The sequence below is a fragment of the Mycetomoellerius zeteki genome, unplaced genomic scaffold (assembly GCF_001594055.1).
Source record: "Mycetomoellerius zeteki isolate Tzet28-1 unplaced genomic scaffold, Tzet1.0 scaffold96, whole genome shotgun sequence".
NCBI classification, from domain to species: Eukaryota; Metazoa; Arthropoda; class Insecta; order Hymenoptera; family Formicidae; genus Mycetomoellerius; species Mycetomoellerius zeteki.
In genome coordinates, this window is record NW_017257999.1 from 2,636,401 (window position 1) to 2,655,181 (window position 18,781).

The 18,781-nt window shown below is 40.1% G+C and overlaps 1 protein-coding gene across 4 annotated transcripts in view; it reads left to right on the forward strand.

The window, feature by feature from the left end:
• The window catches only part of Optix (optix), a 47,590-nt gene extending 29,151 nt beyond the window's left edge, over positions 1–18,439 (forward strand). The window contains exons 2-3 of one of the 4 annotated variants that reach the window (XM_018460653.1): positions 16,653–17,051; positions 17,252–18,439. In XM_018460653.1, coding sequence (XP_018316155.1) covers positions 16,653–17,051; positions 17,252–17,666 — 814 coding nt within the window. In that variant the 3' untranslated portion in view covers positions 17,667–18,439. The remainder of the gene's footprint in view (positions 1–16,652; positions 17,052–17,251) is intronic. The other 3 variants (XM_018460656.1, XM_018460654.1, XM_018460657.1) reach the window with 3 other exon arrangements.
• Positions 18,440–18,781: the final 342 nt, after the last annotated feature.

Below are 18,781 nucleotides of genomic sequence, written 5' to 3' on the forward strand. Positions count from 1 at the left end.
CGCGCGCGCGTGTAACAGTGTCGGCTCGTTGCCTTAACAAGGGCTTGGTCATTATCAAAGCTGTAATTAGTTGCCCGTCGTTTGCGCCATGTTCGCCTTAAACGCAATATCGCAGCTTCTTGCCGCCTCCTTTCACCCTGCTCTTTCCTAGACACCGCTGCACGCCGAGAATCGATAGACGAGCTGCGCGCTGTTTCGTACGCAGCTCTAGACGATCCGTTATGACACCGTTGTGCCGTTACAACGCAATACCAGAGGATTGCAGGAAATACAAATGCACAACAAAAATGAAAAGAAGGCACAATCAATGAACACTATGAACAAGTTATATGATCCTTAAGAATTTCCTTGGAACGCAAGTCCGACATCTTTCCGAGGTGCGTAATAAGTTTCCAGACGGCGCCTAAGCGAATTTTATGCTGTGCGTTGATCGAATTAACGCACCGGATATTGATTTGAAAAATTTAATGAAAATACGGCTATCTCTATGCACCGATTTATTTATATAAAATAACTCAGCATTTTTCTCTTCATGCATTTAAATGTTTCGATAAATTTGAGATTATTCTTTATTTCTTTAATAAAAATTTTCATTTGTATTTATCTGAAATCGTATCGCAATGCATCAAAATTATTATTTTAAAAATGACAAGTTATCGTTCACCTGGATTTAAACGTTACGATAGGAAAAATACGAGTTTCTTTTATCGAAATACATCTTCAACGGTAGAGAGCAATGCAGCTTATTAAATTTGACACTTCAAGAACTCGGAACATTGAAAAGGGGCTGGGCAATATCAAGCAGAATATATATCCGGCATTACGTTGGAGTCGAAGCAACCGCTTCTACGGACGCGGGATATTCCACTGCCTCCGGGGACCAGGGATTCGTTAATTTCGCTTTGGACAACACATACGAGTGACGGCGTGAATTGTCGCGCCACAAAATCGCCGAAGCGTCGTTAATTCCCGAGAGATGCAATCGACAAATCTCTTCTAATTTCCTCGGAGAATGATACGCGAGCATAATACTGATCTTCACAATACTAGAGACTAGAATTGTCCAGATTTCTTTTATTATTTCATGCTGTACAAATTAAAATGCTTTAATAATTTTTATTTTTATGAATTTTATATTTTTGAAAATACTCGATATACACAGTTGTACATAATATATATAGAAAGTGCTGTTACTGCAGAACACGAGGACAGATCCGCGGAAAAATAGTCGCAGACGACGTTTCTCTCTCTCTCTCTCTCTCTCTCTCTCTCTCTCTCTCTCTCTCTCTCTCTCTTTCGGTCAGGGAAATTCAGGCGAATCTAATTCGACGTGGTTCCATGATCGTTTAAGGAGGGATATAAGAGGAGTTTCCGGGCCGAAGGCGACCGGAGCGCTCTCGAAGAAGCGTTCTCGAGATCGGTTAAAATTGGAAAGGTCCTCGCGTGGGTCAATTCATTGTTGAAGAGGCTATTCTTGACGCGAAATTGCCTGAAATTGGTTTACACGCGCACGGGCGGCACGTCAGAAATTGATTCACCTCCCTTCCGTCCACCCTATAGGATTCCGAATGCGTTTAATTTTTCTTCTCGGCTGCGTGTATTCCCAACGGCCCGGTCAATGATTCGTCCTTTCGCTATCACAAAAAAGCGTCCTTTTCTACTCTATTTTTTCAGAATTTTTTAAGATTTGGGATCTTGTGTCACGTTAGTCACATATCTTGCAATTCATTTTGTGTAAATACAGAATATCTCGTATTTTCTTTATTTATATATTTATGAAAATTTTAGTATTACACACACACACACACGCGCGCGCGCGCGCGCACACGCACACACACACACACAATTGAAATTTCATTTTTCTTTAATAGAAATATATACTATACATAAATATATATGTATAGTACACGTTTCTTCATTAATAGAAATTATTAAATTGTCTCTTCAGCATGTTATTGTTTTATACATTTAAAAAATAACGAAATAAAAGAAATCAAAGTACATAATTTTCAATTTTAATAAAAAAATATAACCTGTTAAAAAAAAATCGTACGCATTCCTTTCTGTGTATCAAGAGGAAGGAGCTTATTGAAACCGGCAGGATTTTTAGGGTAACTGCTGATAATGTCTTTAACTCGCGGACCGTCAAAAACGCGTCTTCCTGCTTGCTCCGATCGAATTATCGCGAAGAATGAAAAAAATTAATAAAATGAATCAACAACCGGCGCCGTGGGGTGCGCGTCGCGTCGCCGAGCAAAAATTAGCTAAACGGATTTTTGCCCGACGAAGCCGCTCGATTTCCATGGCTCGATTCTGTACCTCTCGTCCTGATGAATCTAATTTCTTGTTGAGACAGCGCTTAAGCCTTCATAATTCAAGATTTCCACGCGCAAAGAGCACTGGCAGATTATAAAATTTTTATGTATGCATAAATATGAGATATTTTAATAAATTATATATATAATATATATATATAATTTAATAGCTTTATATTTTTTTTTAGACCTATTTCCTCATCTGTTTGTATACAAGGATATAATTTTCGTAAAATATTTCGTATTATATGTATTTCAAAAGCAAATATTGCGATTGAGAGATGAATAGCTGAGGCGAGAGAGAGAGAGAGAGAGAGAGAGAGAGAGAGAGAGAGAGAGAGAGAAGATAAACCGAGAAGTCGGGGAATCGACTCGCAGCTATACGGCGCGTAGTCGCGTTATTAGCCGCGATAATTAACGTCCCACCTCCCGGTTTCTCCTCTTCCCTCTCTCTTCCTCGTCGCCGGCGCAATCGTTAGCCTCTAACAACCTGGAATTTTGGTCTCGCCACGTAGATTATAGCGACAATTAGCACGAGGTACACCGTGACGAGATTTCTGACATATTCTTCCCTCATTCCCCCCTGTCGTGCCTTTCCGATCGGGGGATACCGGGAACAAGAAGAGGCGACAGGAGAACCAGATGAATGTAGGGGGACCTGACAAGCTTGCGTATCGAAAATTGGTAGAGTATATAACGAGGAAACGAGACGATCTTGAGCGCTCAGCAAAAACATCAAAATGCTGCAGCGTGCCGTTTAATTGCTTAATCAGACGTAGTAAATCTTACGACAGTAAATCTTACACACAGACATTTATAGTTTATACACGATACGGTAACAGAGATTCTTCTTGCACTCTGTGTCTGTCTTCCCATGTTGCATCTACTTGCCCATTTTCCCTTCGATGGACCGCATTATTAAGATTATTAAATTATCATCTTTATGCTAATGTACAAACATTAATTTTCTTATTTTTGTATAGTTTTAAAAAAGCCGCTTTTCAAATTGCTGGAAAAAAAACAGGAAAGATTTCGGTTTTTTCTGAAAAATTGATTTTTTGGAAAAATTACTGTTTTTGCTATGTAAAAGACATAATAAGTAACTTTTCTAAATTCCTTTATAAACTTAATGCGACCTATGAAATTATGTAGCATTATTTTTATTTAAATTTTTTAGTTATCCTTCTATTTTTATAGTAAAATTTAATCTAATCTTCCTTTAGTATATGGCAAAGCTTAAGTAAACAAATTTTTAACTCTAGTTTGTCACTCCGGTCTAATGAACTCCTGAAGTGTTCCTTTGTAGTTTAATTTTTTTCAAATATTTTGTTACGAATTCAGTTTAAATCCAAATTATTTTCTAGACCTACTATTAGCATATAAACATGATGTTTGGACTCTATATTTTATTTCTTACATTAATGGTGCAATAGTATTTTGTATGTTTTATTGAATACATTATGCGACCTCAATCTTTTACACAATTTCAAAATTTCTGTTAACTTATCCCGCTGTGTACTCTATACGCAATTATTTTCTTTACGGAAAGAACCGAGAAGCAAACGTGGTAGGTTTTACGAGCACGCGTGAATTTTTCCAAAATGATTTTTCTACCCTTGGGAAAAAAACAGAAAAAATCCGCGGAAAAATTGGGTTTTTTCCCGATCCTTTAAAACTATATATTTTTCATTATGCAAAAATAATAAACCACCGGTAATTATTATCACGTATAAAATTATATATACATTTATATATTTGTGTCCATATCATTTGGAATATTTGCGATTAACAACAAGTAGGTATAGTATTGATATTTTAATGGTACACTGAAAAAATACTAAATTTTAATAAATGTTTGTTTGAATAGTTTCAAGTAATTATTTATTAAATATATATTTATTTGATAAAAAATCATTAATTTTATTTAACCATTATTTTTTATTGAGTAAATTATTATTTACTGTAAGTAAATGTATACTTATTCTCTCTCTCAAAGAAATATATATTAAAATTTATATATTTTTTTTCAGTGTAATAATTACGTCTTACCCATTTCAAAACATTACGTTTTATACGTTCTGACGCACGTAGACATATTTCATCGCGGTCACCGGAAAGCTAGTTGACTAGATACAAGATCGCTCAGTGACGCGATAGGCAAGACTCTCTTCTTACGGAACCCAGAACTTTGGATTTCTTTTGTTCCCAGTTGAGCGCTAAAGACCGATCCTCCAAACCTCCTCCGGTAACACGATGCTCGTTTGTGGTCTCGTTAAGGGAACACCCGGTATATCAAGGGATAACCATAACCGGTGATGTAATGCAACACCACGGGTCCTCCTGATCCTGATCCTTGAATGAGATGGTATCTCCATAGCTCTGCACACGCGTGTACTGTTCGCATGTACAAGCCGCGTATTATAGTTAAGCCAAGTGATCGGATGATCTTTGCATGTCTTACTTCTGAGATAATATACAGAGAATTATATTTTTGCGAAACAATCGCATATCTGACTTACAGGTCTACAAAAGTTGATTATTTTGGAGAAAAGTCTAAGAAAAAAATTTTTACTTTTTTTGAACGAACGAGATTTCAATATTAAAAAGCTAGAGAATATACATTTTGCCAACAAACGAAATACTAGTCCAAACATTTATTTTCCTTCTAAATTTCGTATTTAAAAATGCATGCATTATCAATCTCTCATTCAGAGTTATTACGCGATATGTATAATGCTGTGGCAAAAGTTGCTGTAATGAATTTTTAAATTAAACAGACTTTACAAACTTTTTGTTGGATCGTCCATCCGGCAAAAGTGTTCGTTCGCGCGGATGAAATTTGAAAAACGATTTCGCTCACAGCCCGTCCCACGAAATACGCGACAGTGTATCGCGTTATCGACGTCCGCGTTACAATTTTTACATTTGAATTTCGACAATGACGATACCCACGCCTCGGGCTATGAAAGCGTTACCCCTATCGTGCGCAATGATATCCCCCTAGTCGGTCACTGGTGCATGAAACAGTTAAGCATCGACAATATAAGCCAATCAAGGGGTAGGTATATAAGGGGTGTATCAGAGAACGGGCCGCGGTAATCACCCGGAATTGCGTTAAATTTAAATTTTTACTCCCGCGCCCCCAGGGCCTGACATCTTGGTCTTTTGAACCTTCGCGGCTCGCTAAAGAAGATGTATTCACAAGATGTACCAAGAAATATTTTTAATTCTCAACCTCTCACAATCGTGTTTTATTGAGTCAAGTATAAACATGTTTGACAATTATAATAATATTTTACAATTTTATCCTATTAGTAATAATCGATTTCTATGATTATTTAATTTATCGTTCATTTAAAGAATAAGGCAAGCCAGATAAATCGTTATTTATAAAAATTTGAGTTTCTAATATCTTCATATACAACTATACTTTCCAGCTGCGAAGAATAGGCCAGAAGAATTTCGCGTATTTATACTTGGAAGATTTTGACTTGAACTGCGACAATTCTCCATTTAAAATCACTTCTGCAACGTACCCCAAGGCACAAGCTCCAGTTAGATTCCCTTTAGAGTGGCTTGGAAAGCCCCACGGGGGTCTCGAGAATATTACGGAGCAACAAAATAATAACGTGTGCGGATGGGAGAGGGGGAGGGCGGACAACAGAAGGGACGGATGCAGAGCCAAAGGCGAGGAGAGGAGGGCCAGGATAGAGTCTAGGGCGCAGCCAGCCAAACACACACGACGACTAAAAGGCTTACGGGGTAATTTGCGACGGCTTAAGGCTAGGCCAATCTGATCCGTCCTACGTATACACGTGAAATCTTATACTCCGACCGCGGCATATACGATGTTCTTCTTGCTAAAGGAGACAAAAAGGCAGCGGAAGAGATAGGCGATGAAGGAGAGGGAAGTCGCGGATAGAAAGAGGAGAGAATAGAAACTCTTTGAAAAACGATACATAACGATAACACCCAATAGGGCCTCCCGCGCTTTCCGTCCCTTCCCCATTCCTCTCGGCCGCTCTCCTTCGCGATCACGACAATATCCCTTCTCCCCCCTTCGATTCTTGATCGAGAGCTTGCGATGAACACGAGCCGCGGGCTTCACGGGCTGTCGCTTAGAATTTGGACGGCAAATTTTTTTTCCTGAATATGGTTAATTGAGCGTGCGCAGCACGCAGAGCAAGCGGGAGATTACCAGAGGTTGCCTTCTCTTTTTACACCCGCGGATCTCTTTCGCCATTTTTCACTGTATTTCTCTCTATATGGTCTCCTATATGGTCTTCTTTCTTTCTTTCCATTTCAATGATATATATATATATATCCATGAAAGAGAATTGCAGCATACACTTTTAACTGAGCCAACAACTTCCGGTCAGATACAACAAAGAGTACTCTTCATTAATCTTTTATATTCGTATTATTGTCAAGATGACGATCAGTGACTGCTATTTGTACACTTCTTTCTTTTAAGTTGTCTCTCAAATTACTTTGTAATTCTTATGACTCAAAGAGATTTATAGTACCAGTCAGTAATTATATTTTCAAAATGAATACGGAAGAGAGAAAAGAAAAAGAAAGGAAATCACATATGCTGCCATGTTAACCCGGGAATAATTTTCTAGAGTATTTTTACACTTCAACAAAAAATGTGAATTGTTGTAAAATATTGTTTAACATATTTTTTCTTTTTTAGTAATTATTCTTTACAAATCTTTAAATATGTAATTCCATCAAAAACCCCCAAACAGCATTATATTAATTAAAATCTTTATTTTTTTAATATTGTCATAATAAGTTACTTAATATGTTCATTCCATTTAATATTTGTTTGATTTTTAACCTTCCTTTTTTAAAAAAATTGTATTAATAATTAAATCCATATCTATAATATTCTTAAATACTAATAAATCGGAAAACAATTAATAACATACAATATGTTATTAATAATATAATAATAGTGATTTTATTGGGGTATAAAAAACACCCCAAGTGATCGTTTACATAAAAAAACCAAGTGACTACTTTCATATTAAGAATGTTTAATATAAATAAGAAACTAATATGTTTCCTTTCTTTAAGTAGTTCTAGTGAAAAGACGCAATCCTAAATCGCGCCACCTTGCGAACTGCTTTTTACACGCTACGGCTTCCTATCCGCTTTTTATCGGGCAGGAGAACGGGCTATTCATTCGGACCGCAGAATTTTCGTTCGCCTTCTCCGTTCGCCGGACGAAATAAACGTCTCGCGGTAATTCGCAACGCCGCTGTTGAACGAGATCGCTGACGGAGACGAAATGCACGGCGAGCACGGAGGAGAACCGCAGAAAGAAAGAGAAGAAAGAGACAGGGCATATTTCAGGAGCGAAACTTAATTTGCCCCGAAGTGTGCCACGGGACTCGAATCGATTCGAGAGCCCTCGAACCTCGGAGAGTCTCTAAGCGACGGCGCGTGCCTCAATCGGATGCCATTGAGGTTCCTCTCCTCTCGTCATGCGATAATTGAGAGGCATCGATTGTATAGCGGCTCTTTCGATCTTGTCCAGTTTCCCCGAGTCTCGCGAACAGTTAGAATTCGTTCCGCCAACGACCACCTACAAAGTAGCTTCTTCGAAACCTCTGTCGGAGTTTGGAAACTATATAGATGGAACGTAAATTCCGGAAAATTGACTATATCGAATAGTAACTACCATACTTGATATATCCAAAACTCGATAGATTCTCTGTTTAATAAGTTTTAAAGTCGCCACAATGAACGCTTTGTAAAGCCAAGGAGAAGAATAAGAGTATATACGACGAAGAAAATATTTTAGATGAGAAACGTATTCGTCTTCATTGTTTCTCCCAGCACTTCTTCAAGAACCATCCATTTCCGTGTCAATCTGTCGTGAAAAGCAAGTAGATGAACATCGTAAGTTCCTCTTACTTTCTCTCCCTTCCTTTCAATCTTTCTCTTTCTTTCTTTCTCTCTGATTCCATCTACAGCGTCACCTCGCCTGACAAAAAGAACCCTACGCACACGTTTAGGATACGTTAAGAGGCCCTTCACGGTGTTTGCCGGCAAACACCCTTCGTTCTAGCGTTGCCTCGATGGCGCCCCTGCTACCTACCTCATGAGACGAAGCATTCGTGTCCCTACCGCTCTCGCATACAAACGGAGTCTGATTACATATTAATTATTTACCGAGCGATTTCTGATGTACGTACCGACCTCCGTCTTCTTTGGAACGGGTCATTAAATTAAATGAAACGCCGAATTCCCGCGCACCGTGTCCCCGTGAATATTCACGCGCAACGCACTCTAATTCCAATGGCAAACTCAAGCGGGATGCAGCGTATGCGAAATGTATTGCCCCGAGAAAGTACAATGTACGTGATTTTAAATCTTTACTGTATACGTTTTCTTATGTATATCGCCAGAATTTATCATTAACAAATTACGAAGGTCCCTTCTTTTAAAATGGAACGGACAAATCAAACTATATTTCAATCATTACATTTCCAAGTGAAGATAACATTTTTTTTAGAAGAAAAAGTACCTTACTGAAATAAACATTTCGCAGCTCTGTTAATGTCTTCCATTCTTTTTTGCTCCATTAAATACCTTCGTCTGTGCTTTCTTTAATCAACTGTGAAATATTTGAGGGAATAATCGCCCGATGCATCACCGCATTATGTAAGATTCACAGAAGCGGACAAAAACAAGATCCGTAATCAGTGTAAAGTCTGCAAAACATGCCCTCCCAGTTTTAAAACCTCTCTAGGTAGTCGATCAGATACTTTCGAATCATTAACTTGTCAATTTGCGATTGTCTGAACAGGATGTTCGAGCGGATGTTCGAAGCAAAACACGTCTCCAAGTTTTTCTCTCTTGTTTACTTTGCCCCGATATGGATACTCTTCCGTCATAAGATAATTTTTCTAAAAAAAGGATCGAAACTAGATGATGAGTCTATCAACCACCAAAAATAGATAATATATACGCGGGACTGAGACAATGGGATTAGTGCATGGTCCGTGGTGAATATCCTGGTAAGGATTTAATTTTCGGAGATTTTTCCCACGGAGAATACCCAGGGAACTAGGTACCTCATACGAATGCTTGGGCAAACACTCGACATGTCTACGCTCCTGTAGGAAAATGTTTGTCGTCGTCTCTCTAGTCAACGAGCACGTCCTTCGAGTAGGAAAAAGATGGGTGATGCCTATTTCGCTAATGCGACACGACTACCATCGCGAGACTCCGTATAATGGCGAATTTAAAAATTGATACAACGTAATCAAATCATATTTTGTTGAAACTTCCTGCGCTTCGTAAATAAACTTGCATTTGTATCTTTAAAATATTTGATTTAACTTATTGTTTGGGGTTTAACTTATCAATAAATCTTTTTAAAAATTAAATTTGATTTCTTTTTGCTTATATTCTTTTATTTATATTCTATATTATAATATAGAATTGAAATTAAATCTCAAATGCTTATGCCTGAACTCGAAAATCAATCAATGCCACTTTAATATACAGATAGTTAACTATTTATAAAATTAATGAGATAATCATTATGCTATTATCACCATGCACATACACATGCGTACTAAAGCTATAATCGAGTGATATTCAATTCAACGTATGTACAAATCAATGACGTAAGTAATGACTGCTAGTAATTACATGATAGTTAATTATACATCAAACGATAGCATATCGTAAATTATATCGCCTGTGACTTACGCTAGATAATTAATTTCAACATAAATAAGCCAAGGTAACGTCACACATTCGATGTAGCGGGATGTATAATTTCAAATGCAAATGTGTCACACAGATACGAGTGTTTTGTGACTAAATAAGTACAAACAGCGTGATTGCAAAAAAGAAAAGCGCCATGTCCAACGATATATTATATATCGATATATATCGATATATCTAACGAGATTGAGTTCTCGTTTTCTAGAAATATGGTTTTCTAGAAATATGGTCATAAAACGACGTGGTTTCCCATCCCAAACAAACGAGAAATTCGCTTGAGAAGGGAACGCGACCGTCCACCCGATTGTGATGGGATCCGAGAGGAGACACAGTGCGCGGGTATCGGTTTTCGGTCGGTACATTGCGCACTTAAAAATCTTCACAAATATATACCGCGGCCCCTGTACCGGGGGCTGGCTGCACGACGACGAAACAACAAGTGAGGTCGCCACGTCAGTGGATACTCTTTGTTCGCGGGCAAACATTTGCCCGGTCTCTAAGAGTTTCCGAGACACAGGGTGACACAGAAGGACAGAAAGGATCTGGCCTGTCAACCCGGTCGGGCTAGAAAATGCAAACCGCATGAACCTCCTCTTCCATACTCGGTCGCCATGTTGCGGCGGTGAGACGTCTCCCGATGTTGGCCCGGATAAAAATGTTGCAAATCATGGGCTACCTGTTCGTGGTGCCGCCTCGTTCATCGCGCTGCCACTCGAACGTCTCCGGCGTAATGCGCGAGCAGGCCTTTTCTTTGTCTCGAGTATGTTATCCGCCTAATGTAACCTCCGAGGTGAGTGAAGCCCTGATAGAGTTGCGAACGAACGCGTCGCTGCCTTTATATCCATCTTTATTGCGTACAACGATAATAAAATTCCTGTTCGTTGCACAACGTAAAATGAGATCCCTGGCAATAATTGGTTTTTTCTTGACCATGCGCGATTTATGAGAAATTTCTTTCAAAAGTTCTTCAGACATTTCCCCTTAACACAATTATCCTCTTTTATAAAATGCAAAAGGATATATAAATAAGAAGAAATCATTCTAAATCACAATTTCAACTTCGAGTTATTCATTATTTTTTTTCAATTAATTGAAAATTAATTTATATAATTTTTTTTAATGTATAGAATTCTACAATCAACCAAAATTTTCCTTTACAACCATATTTCACTTATGTTTACTCGCCTCACGATTCTAAATGGAATGCGCCAGAATGCATCGCGCTTTTCTTCAGAGACATATGATCGAGGGGAGCAAAACGAGCGAGCGAGAGTGAGAGGGCTTGCTATAGCGAGAAAAGAATTGAGCATCGGGTTCCGAGTCGAGCAAGAGGGCCCGTATCGTTTTAACGTCTCTATTAGCGGCTATTAAAAATGAGCTAGCGTTGAAAAAAAAGAAGTTGAGAAACGAGGGTGAAATGACGATGCGGGGATGGACGGGGTGAGTAGGAAGGCGCAAACGTAGTGAAGGAGAGAGAGAGAGAGAGAGAGAGAGAGAGAGAGAGAGAGAGAGAGAGAGAAAGAGAGAGAAAGAGCGTCACGAGGGGGGTATGCAGTAACCTCCCTTGAAATCGCGGGGCCTCTGTTCACATGCCGTCTCTTCCTCGTACCGGTATCCAGTTACCTTTTGTGGAAGACTTCGCATGGCTCAGATTCTCGAACGATATGTACTCCATTGTACGCACCGGGTATTTAGCATCGGCACGGGGTTGGTCCGAACGAGGGGTCCGAACAAGGGGGGGAAGAGGCAGAAAGAAGGGATATTGGTCTCGCGCACCAAAATCCATGGTGTCCCCTGACACCGGGGTAGATTTTGTTAAAATGATATCCCCCGTCAGTCTCGCGGAACTCTCAAGATAGATCCGCTCGTGATATCAGACTTGAAATCGATCGCTTTTTTTACGCTCTATAAAAAGAGGGAAAGAGTGAAACTCGTTCGTGAAGAATTACGTTGATTCGGCGGTGCCGTGATTTCAACTCGAAGAGTCGAGCAAGGCGAATAATACGTCAGTACGGTCATCTAGCAGGTACAGTTAATTATAACGCGATGAATTTTTTATTGTGTCACGAACGATTCAAAGTTCAATAATTAACGTCATAGGTACAACGTAATCGGTTTATTAATACTAAACAGTATATAAAAAATATATAGACTGCTGATATTCGTAAAGAACGCGTTATAAGTACCACTTTGCATGCTAATTCTCTTCTAAAAACAGCAACCTAGCCGAGTGCCAGGATTAAACCTGCGTTATTACGTATGAGCGTGACGATTGAAACGAGAATCACGAGGACGGCGTTGGCGATGCAATTTCTCAGCGTAATTCCGAATAATTCGAATAAAGCCGGACACTTGTCTCCCCGAGGTTCGGGACAAAAGCCGCACACCTTTCACCGCGTGTTTCTCGATCGGGGATCAATGGAGGCTACCAACGTCGGCTACGCACGACCATCTTGCGCGTAATTACAGTAGCTTCCGTCACGGTTTGAGCCCTGGTCATCGTCCCCGTGCATAATACTTTATAATATACGGCGGGATTCCAAAAGTGACTCGTCATGCGGCATAAATACTTTAACGGCGGCGGTGCAACCGTCCCCTCTCTTGTCCGTCGCTGCTGCACCTGATACTTTCCCCCGGCGCGCTGATGAATTTCTTTTTTAATCACCGCCGCGTCTCGCGCCGAAAGTACAACGTCACCTGTTGGCCTTTGCCATCGCGCGGCTCTTTCGGCGCTGCGATTCGCCACGCGAATTCGTGCGCGCGCGCGCGCGCGCTTGTGTACGAGCAATGCGTAAATGCATAACGAAGTGCATACGAAATCGTTCTTAGTGCACCCGGAAAAGAAAAGCGAACCGCGAAGAGGCGAATCGAGTTCGCGTTACGCGTGTTTATTCGGACAAGTATTTAAACGAAAATTTGCCTTCGAGTTATAAATATATTTTTTGAGAATTTAAAAAGAGGAACGTATCAAACATTATTTTCCTTTTATATCTACGCATAAAGATATATTTTCGTTGTCCTTTACTAGAACTGTCTTAACTTTTGTGTTGTTTTGTAAACGAGATTATCAAACGCTAAGACAATGTATAAGTGCAAAAAGTCTATTTACTGGTTCGGATAGTAATTATAATGACATACGCTTCATTAATCTTTTTCCGAACGTCGATGGGCGGAAAATTTAATGTTGGCCTCCGAGAAGAGAGGAGACTGGCATAATTCGATCGTAAATTATTCTACAACTGGCTCCCCGATGGATCCGCGCTTAATCCCTTATTAGCGTTGATAGAAATATTTAAAAGATATTACGAAGATGTGTAAATTCATAAGTAATAGCTCTGTGAAACAAGAATTACGAGCATGCTGATTTAATGGATTGAAGGCATACAGGTGATCGGATTAAACGACGATTAAATACAATATTTCATCGTTTCAACTATCATAATTGAAGAGTGAAAATCAAATACCAGCTAAATGTCAAGGATAATATTCCCAGTTACGGAAAAATATCTCGAATTTATCTGTAGGAGTATCGTCCTGTCATTTAGCGCCTCAAGTTGTTTGAAATTCAGTATTTTAATTTACATAGTTTTCTCTCTTTGTAACTCAGAATATCATATTAATTTATGAATTACTTCAATTTGGCATGAAAATCCACTGAAGTAAAGAAATCGTTGCATGAATACAGACAACGTTGCTGTCGCTGTAGACAGATGATGACAAAGATATCGAAACTATTCGATTTCTCGCTTATCGAAACGCAATTAATATGGACCGCAGCGTTGCACGGTACATCGAAATTTAAACCGCAGAGCTTTAATGCTCCTTTTATGCGTGCCGAAAAATTGACACCCGAGTCCTCGCGCTTTAATGCCACGACATTAAGACGATCTCAATGGACGATCACCGTGGAACACCGTGTGGGACGGGACGGAAGGCCCCGGCACATAATAAGTCGTGCCGCCTCGTGCGGGTATCTCGTGAAAGGCCGAAGATAAAGGCCAGCGGTCCAGGAGCATAATTAAAATGCGTCGGATGTCTCGCATATGGGGACGAAGAGAAAGGCGATGGCGTGGGTGAAAGAATGAGACGAAAAAAAAAAGCGAAACTTACAAAAGTGTGAAAATTGTGCACGTGTTATTTTTTGCTGCGTCGACGAAGCAATAAATAAGCAAATATGAATTCCAAGTGTTTGGTAAAACATAACGTTATATGTATTAAAAGTTGCAAGTTGGTGAAAAATCAGAGGGATATAAATGCATATATAATACATAAGCGCAGAACAGATATCAGATAACAAACGAGAGATAAGTGAACAGAGAATTGAAAGCACAAGTAATAAAACGGAACTCGATTCCCGCTTGTGATAGCAGATCTTGAATCATGTGTTAATAGCCGCTCTTGTCTTTTGTACCATGACCGTGCTCGCACAAAATCAAAATCGAACGGCGCGTGTATTCACGGTCGGTTATTTCATTATTCACGAGTATAATTCAGCCACGATCAAGTTCCGATTGCGTTGGCAAGAACATGACGCTATTTCATCTGATTAACACATCGCGTACTTTTTAGCTCTTCAGTCGCGGTACCTGCTACGTACGATCGGAGATTATTTCAACACCACCGTCGGAAGGATTCGCCTGTACGCAGACGTGTGTCATATTAATCTAACTGAGTACGCCATTAGACGCGATGAAAAGGGAGCTTACATGAATATTCACGTAAAATACAAGACGTATTTTTGTGGTGTTAATTAAATAACCTTAGGCGGAGCATATTTCGAGCGTGATAAGGGTCGTAAAAAATATCATTAATTTCTTTTTTTTTTGCCATTGCCTACATCTCTTTTCTGCAGAATGGTAAAATTGCAGAATTTATTTTAAAGGACACACAAGCACCAGTTTTAATCAAAATATTGTACTAAAACACTTAACTTCGTACAATAACAGGAATACTGTGATAATCTTATTATCTGTCTCGGTGGAATTAAAAATTGTAGATATTGCGAATGAGATCGATCTGCATCGCGAACGCGTTTCTCGGGGACGAATGATTCGTCTCGGGGTTACTGTTCATCGCAATCGGATTTTTTTTCCCTGATCGCAAGAAAGAGACAGAGACAGGTCGAACAATCCGACGTTTCCGCCTCTCGAGGAGGCGTTACCGTGGTAACAGTACGGGTCCGACTCGAGACTCGATTAGCAAAGAAAATACGAGAGGATCTCGGAAGCCCCGCTACAGGATCGATCTGCGGCCGAGAGGCTTTTAAGACGACCGCGACGCCTCATTGTCTTTAACAGAATGGCGAACGACTCTCGCGCGCGCTCTTCATCCTTGTATTTCCAAGCGGAGGTGGTTTTCCTCTTCCTCCCCCTCCCCCCACTTTGCAATTGCGAGTCAATAGGCGATAAACACGATCGTCTGCTTTCGAAATAACGTTTTCTCGATGACATTTACCAAGTCGACCTCCGTTTTCCGCCACTTCCGGCGCCACTTCAACGTTCGCGTCCCCATCGTGGAATTCCATGATCGATCAGACTATCCGCGATTCGATAAACCTGATTCCCAAGATAGGAATCGCGCGTGATCTCGCGCGAGGCTTAAGGCTCTTAACAAGTTAATATCAATCCAGTCTGGGATATCACATAAATCTTTAATTGCCGCTAGAAGGAGCACGTTTTTTTGAGGCAGTGGATCGACTTAATAATATCTTTTCCGTTCCGACGATACACCCAACACCTCGGCTACCCTAACGCATGGTCATTCGTCATTTCGCGCGCGTGTGAAGTTTACCATGTTTTCCCATATCTATACGTGATCTGCCGAGTAATGAGGTGGATCCCCTCCTTTATGCGAGAGCCCCGTCGTCGGGAGATCGTCGTTACTCTCCCGTGAATCCTCGGCCGCCTCCACCTGGGAAGGATGAGCGCGCTCATTAATTACGGCCGCGCTCTCTGCGCGGCGATGACTGGAAACAAAGTGTTTTCAGTACCGCGCATATCCACCACGTCCACAACTTATGTGCCACCTAAAGCGGGAACGAATTAAAATTCCCATCGCGACCACACGCGCCTTCGCCCCTTGTTGAAAAGCTATAAGCGATTTAGACTTCACGCAGTCGACGATGCTTTCTTCTTTTCATTCTTTTTTTATTCTTTTTGTTTCGAAATTAAATACGGCAGCTGGAATCGACGATCTTAGAATTTTTAGTAACAACCATTATAATTATAATTTCTCGCTGCGCTTCTTTTTTCTTCTCATCTCTCCCTGGTCTATAATTGTTTTATTTAAATGATATGTATACTGCTTAATTTTTTCTGTATATTACTTTTTATGTGTAATTTCAGAGAATCTAAACTATTGATAAATTCTAATGTTATCATATTCTCTATCGCTTCTATTATTTATTAAAGTTTATACAAAATTTTATTTCTACATTAAATTGCTTATTGTCTTTTCTTTGATCACTTCCCTTCGTTTACTAAAATATTGAATGCTCTTATCGAACAACAATCGTTTTATGATCCTTAAACTTTGTTTTAATGCACCAACAATATCAGTTAATAACCGCAAATTACGCGTTATTTGCAGCAGAATGCAGCAACAGTCGGGTCAAGGAAACGGAAACGCGCGACGTACTCTGAGTCCGGGACCCGGCGGCAGCAGCAGCGAAGAGTCCGACATTTCCCTCGGAGGAACATCACCTCCATCACCAAGTTCCTCGCCGCCACCGAACCACCAACCGTCCCCGGTACCGCTTGGATCTCTCGGACCTTTGCCACCACCCTCTTTGAACTTCCGTTTCGATCCTACGCAGACGCACTTTCGATTCGGTCATACGACGGCTTTCAAGTTCCCACCGACGAGCTTCCGATTTGGACCGCATAGTCCGCAGCCTAACCATCCGAATATGCCGGGTGGTGGGATTTTCAGGTTCGCGGAGTCGAGCCCTTTCCAGGCTGTAGGACCCAGGGGTGATCCGGCGACGAGGTAAGTTTTTGCAGCTGATTTCTTTTCACGAATTTGTTTTCGAGATATTTTATTGTTTATTCTCACTGATTTCTATCAATCTATCCAAGAGTTTATACATCCATGTAAATTATATGCAAATTGATATTATATTATATATTATTACAATAATAAGATGTCCCATAATAGACCGCGATTCTGCTAAACTGTATTTTCTCCAGAGAAAATGCAGTTCTTTCTTTACTCTATTACAGACTGCCGGATTCGCTGGGTTTGCCACCGCCAAGATTGCATCCGCACGAAGGTCTGCTACACCACCCGCACCCCCAGCATCAGCTGTCCGAGGGAATATCTAGGATATCCGAAACGTCGCGATTATCGGACGGTGGGTTATCTCGTCTTTCGGACAGCTTATCGGAGGCCCACAGCCCACCATTGATGGCGGCAAACCTATCGGTCACCGGTCCGCTGAGGGTGGCTGTACCTAGCCCGCATACCCCCTCGTCTCGAGGAAGTCCACCTCCCCGTCAACCAACACCTCAGGGTCAGTCCCAAGGTCAGGGGTTGATAAGGGTCGCAACGCCACCACCAGCGAATCCGAGACCGCAGATTCATAGGCCCTTTTCGCCTGCGTGATACGACAAGGACGACGAATCGCAAAACGCCGTCGATACAGATAATCGTTTAATGTCGAAAAAGAGCTACAGGTGCGGTAACGTCGTGAATGAGAGTTTCGAGGTGTTGTGAAGGCGGGGGTTTTGAGAAGAATCATCATGGATCACAGGGAAGAATCGGTTGTGTCTATAGAAAATTATAAATGTGCGTGGTATCACAGATCCAACATTCTGAGGGAACTTTTCACAGTTTCGTGAAGACCGATATAACGAAACGGACTAGGATCAATAAAGTTACGGAGATTATTCAAAGATAGATGCAAGATGTGAACCAGTATCTAGCAAGATGGTTTTCTTCCACAACAACAGTTAGCTTTACTGAAAAACAGATCTAAGGAGCTAGAAATAATGCACGCAAAGGAGAATCAACGATACCAATACATAGATACATTGCCGAAAGTTCTACTCGGAGACATGAGAAGTTACTACACTATGAATCTTAGGAAGAATTCATTTAGTGATGTGTGATAGGACGCTCTTATAAAATGCGGAAATAGACGTTTCGAAAAGTGAGTGCAAATCCGCTAAATAAGTGCAATCTCTCGAATTTTAAAAAGAAAAAAACAAACGATCAGGGCGTGTACATAACTTCCGTTGGACGTTCCCAATTCGTCCGTTCATCGAAATCCAAGAACCAGATGCAGTGAGTCTTATAGTTTGTAAATAGCGCCGCTTTCTAGTTGATACTCTCTATCATGAATAGTCTCTGAGATTGATTGATCAACCAGCGAATTGTACAGGATTTTCATGAGAGAAGTAAACGCTTTCGAAAATATATTTAATTTTCATTTTTCTGTGTTATCTACATTATATACAGTATACACATATATACTAACGTGCATATATTATAATATGCACATTTGTATGGGTTACATAGTATATGTTATACATAAAATCATGTTGAACATTTCAATTGCAATTATATAGAAATATATTTGATAAAGAATTTACTTAACTCAAAGAAATGAATTATGTAATTAAAAACTTCTCTTCAATATCGTGTTATTGAGGTTTTGAAATTATTTAAAGAAATTTTTTTAAAGAAACTCTGATTTCCTTACTACATAAATTTGTTTC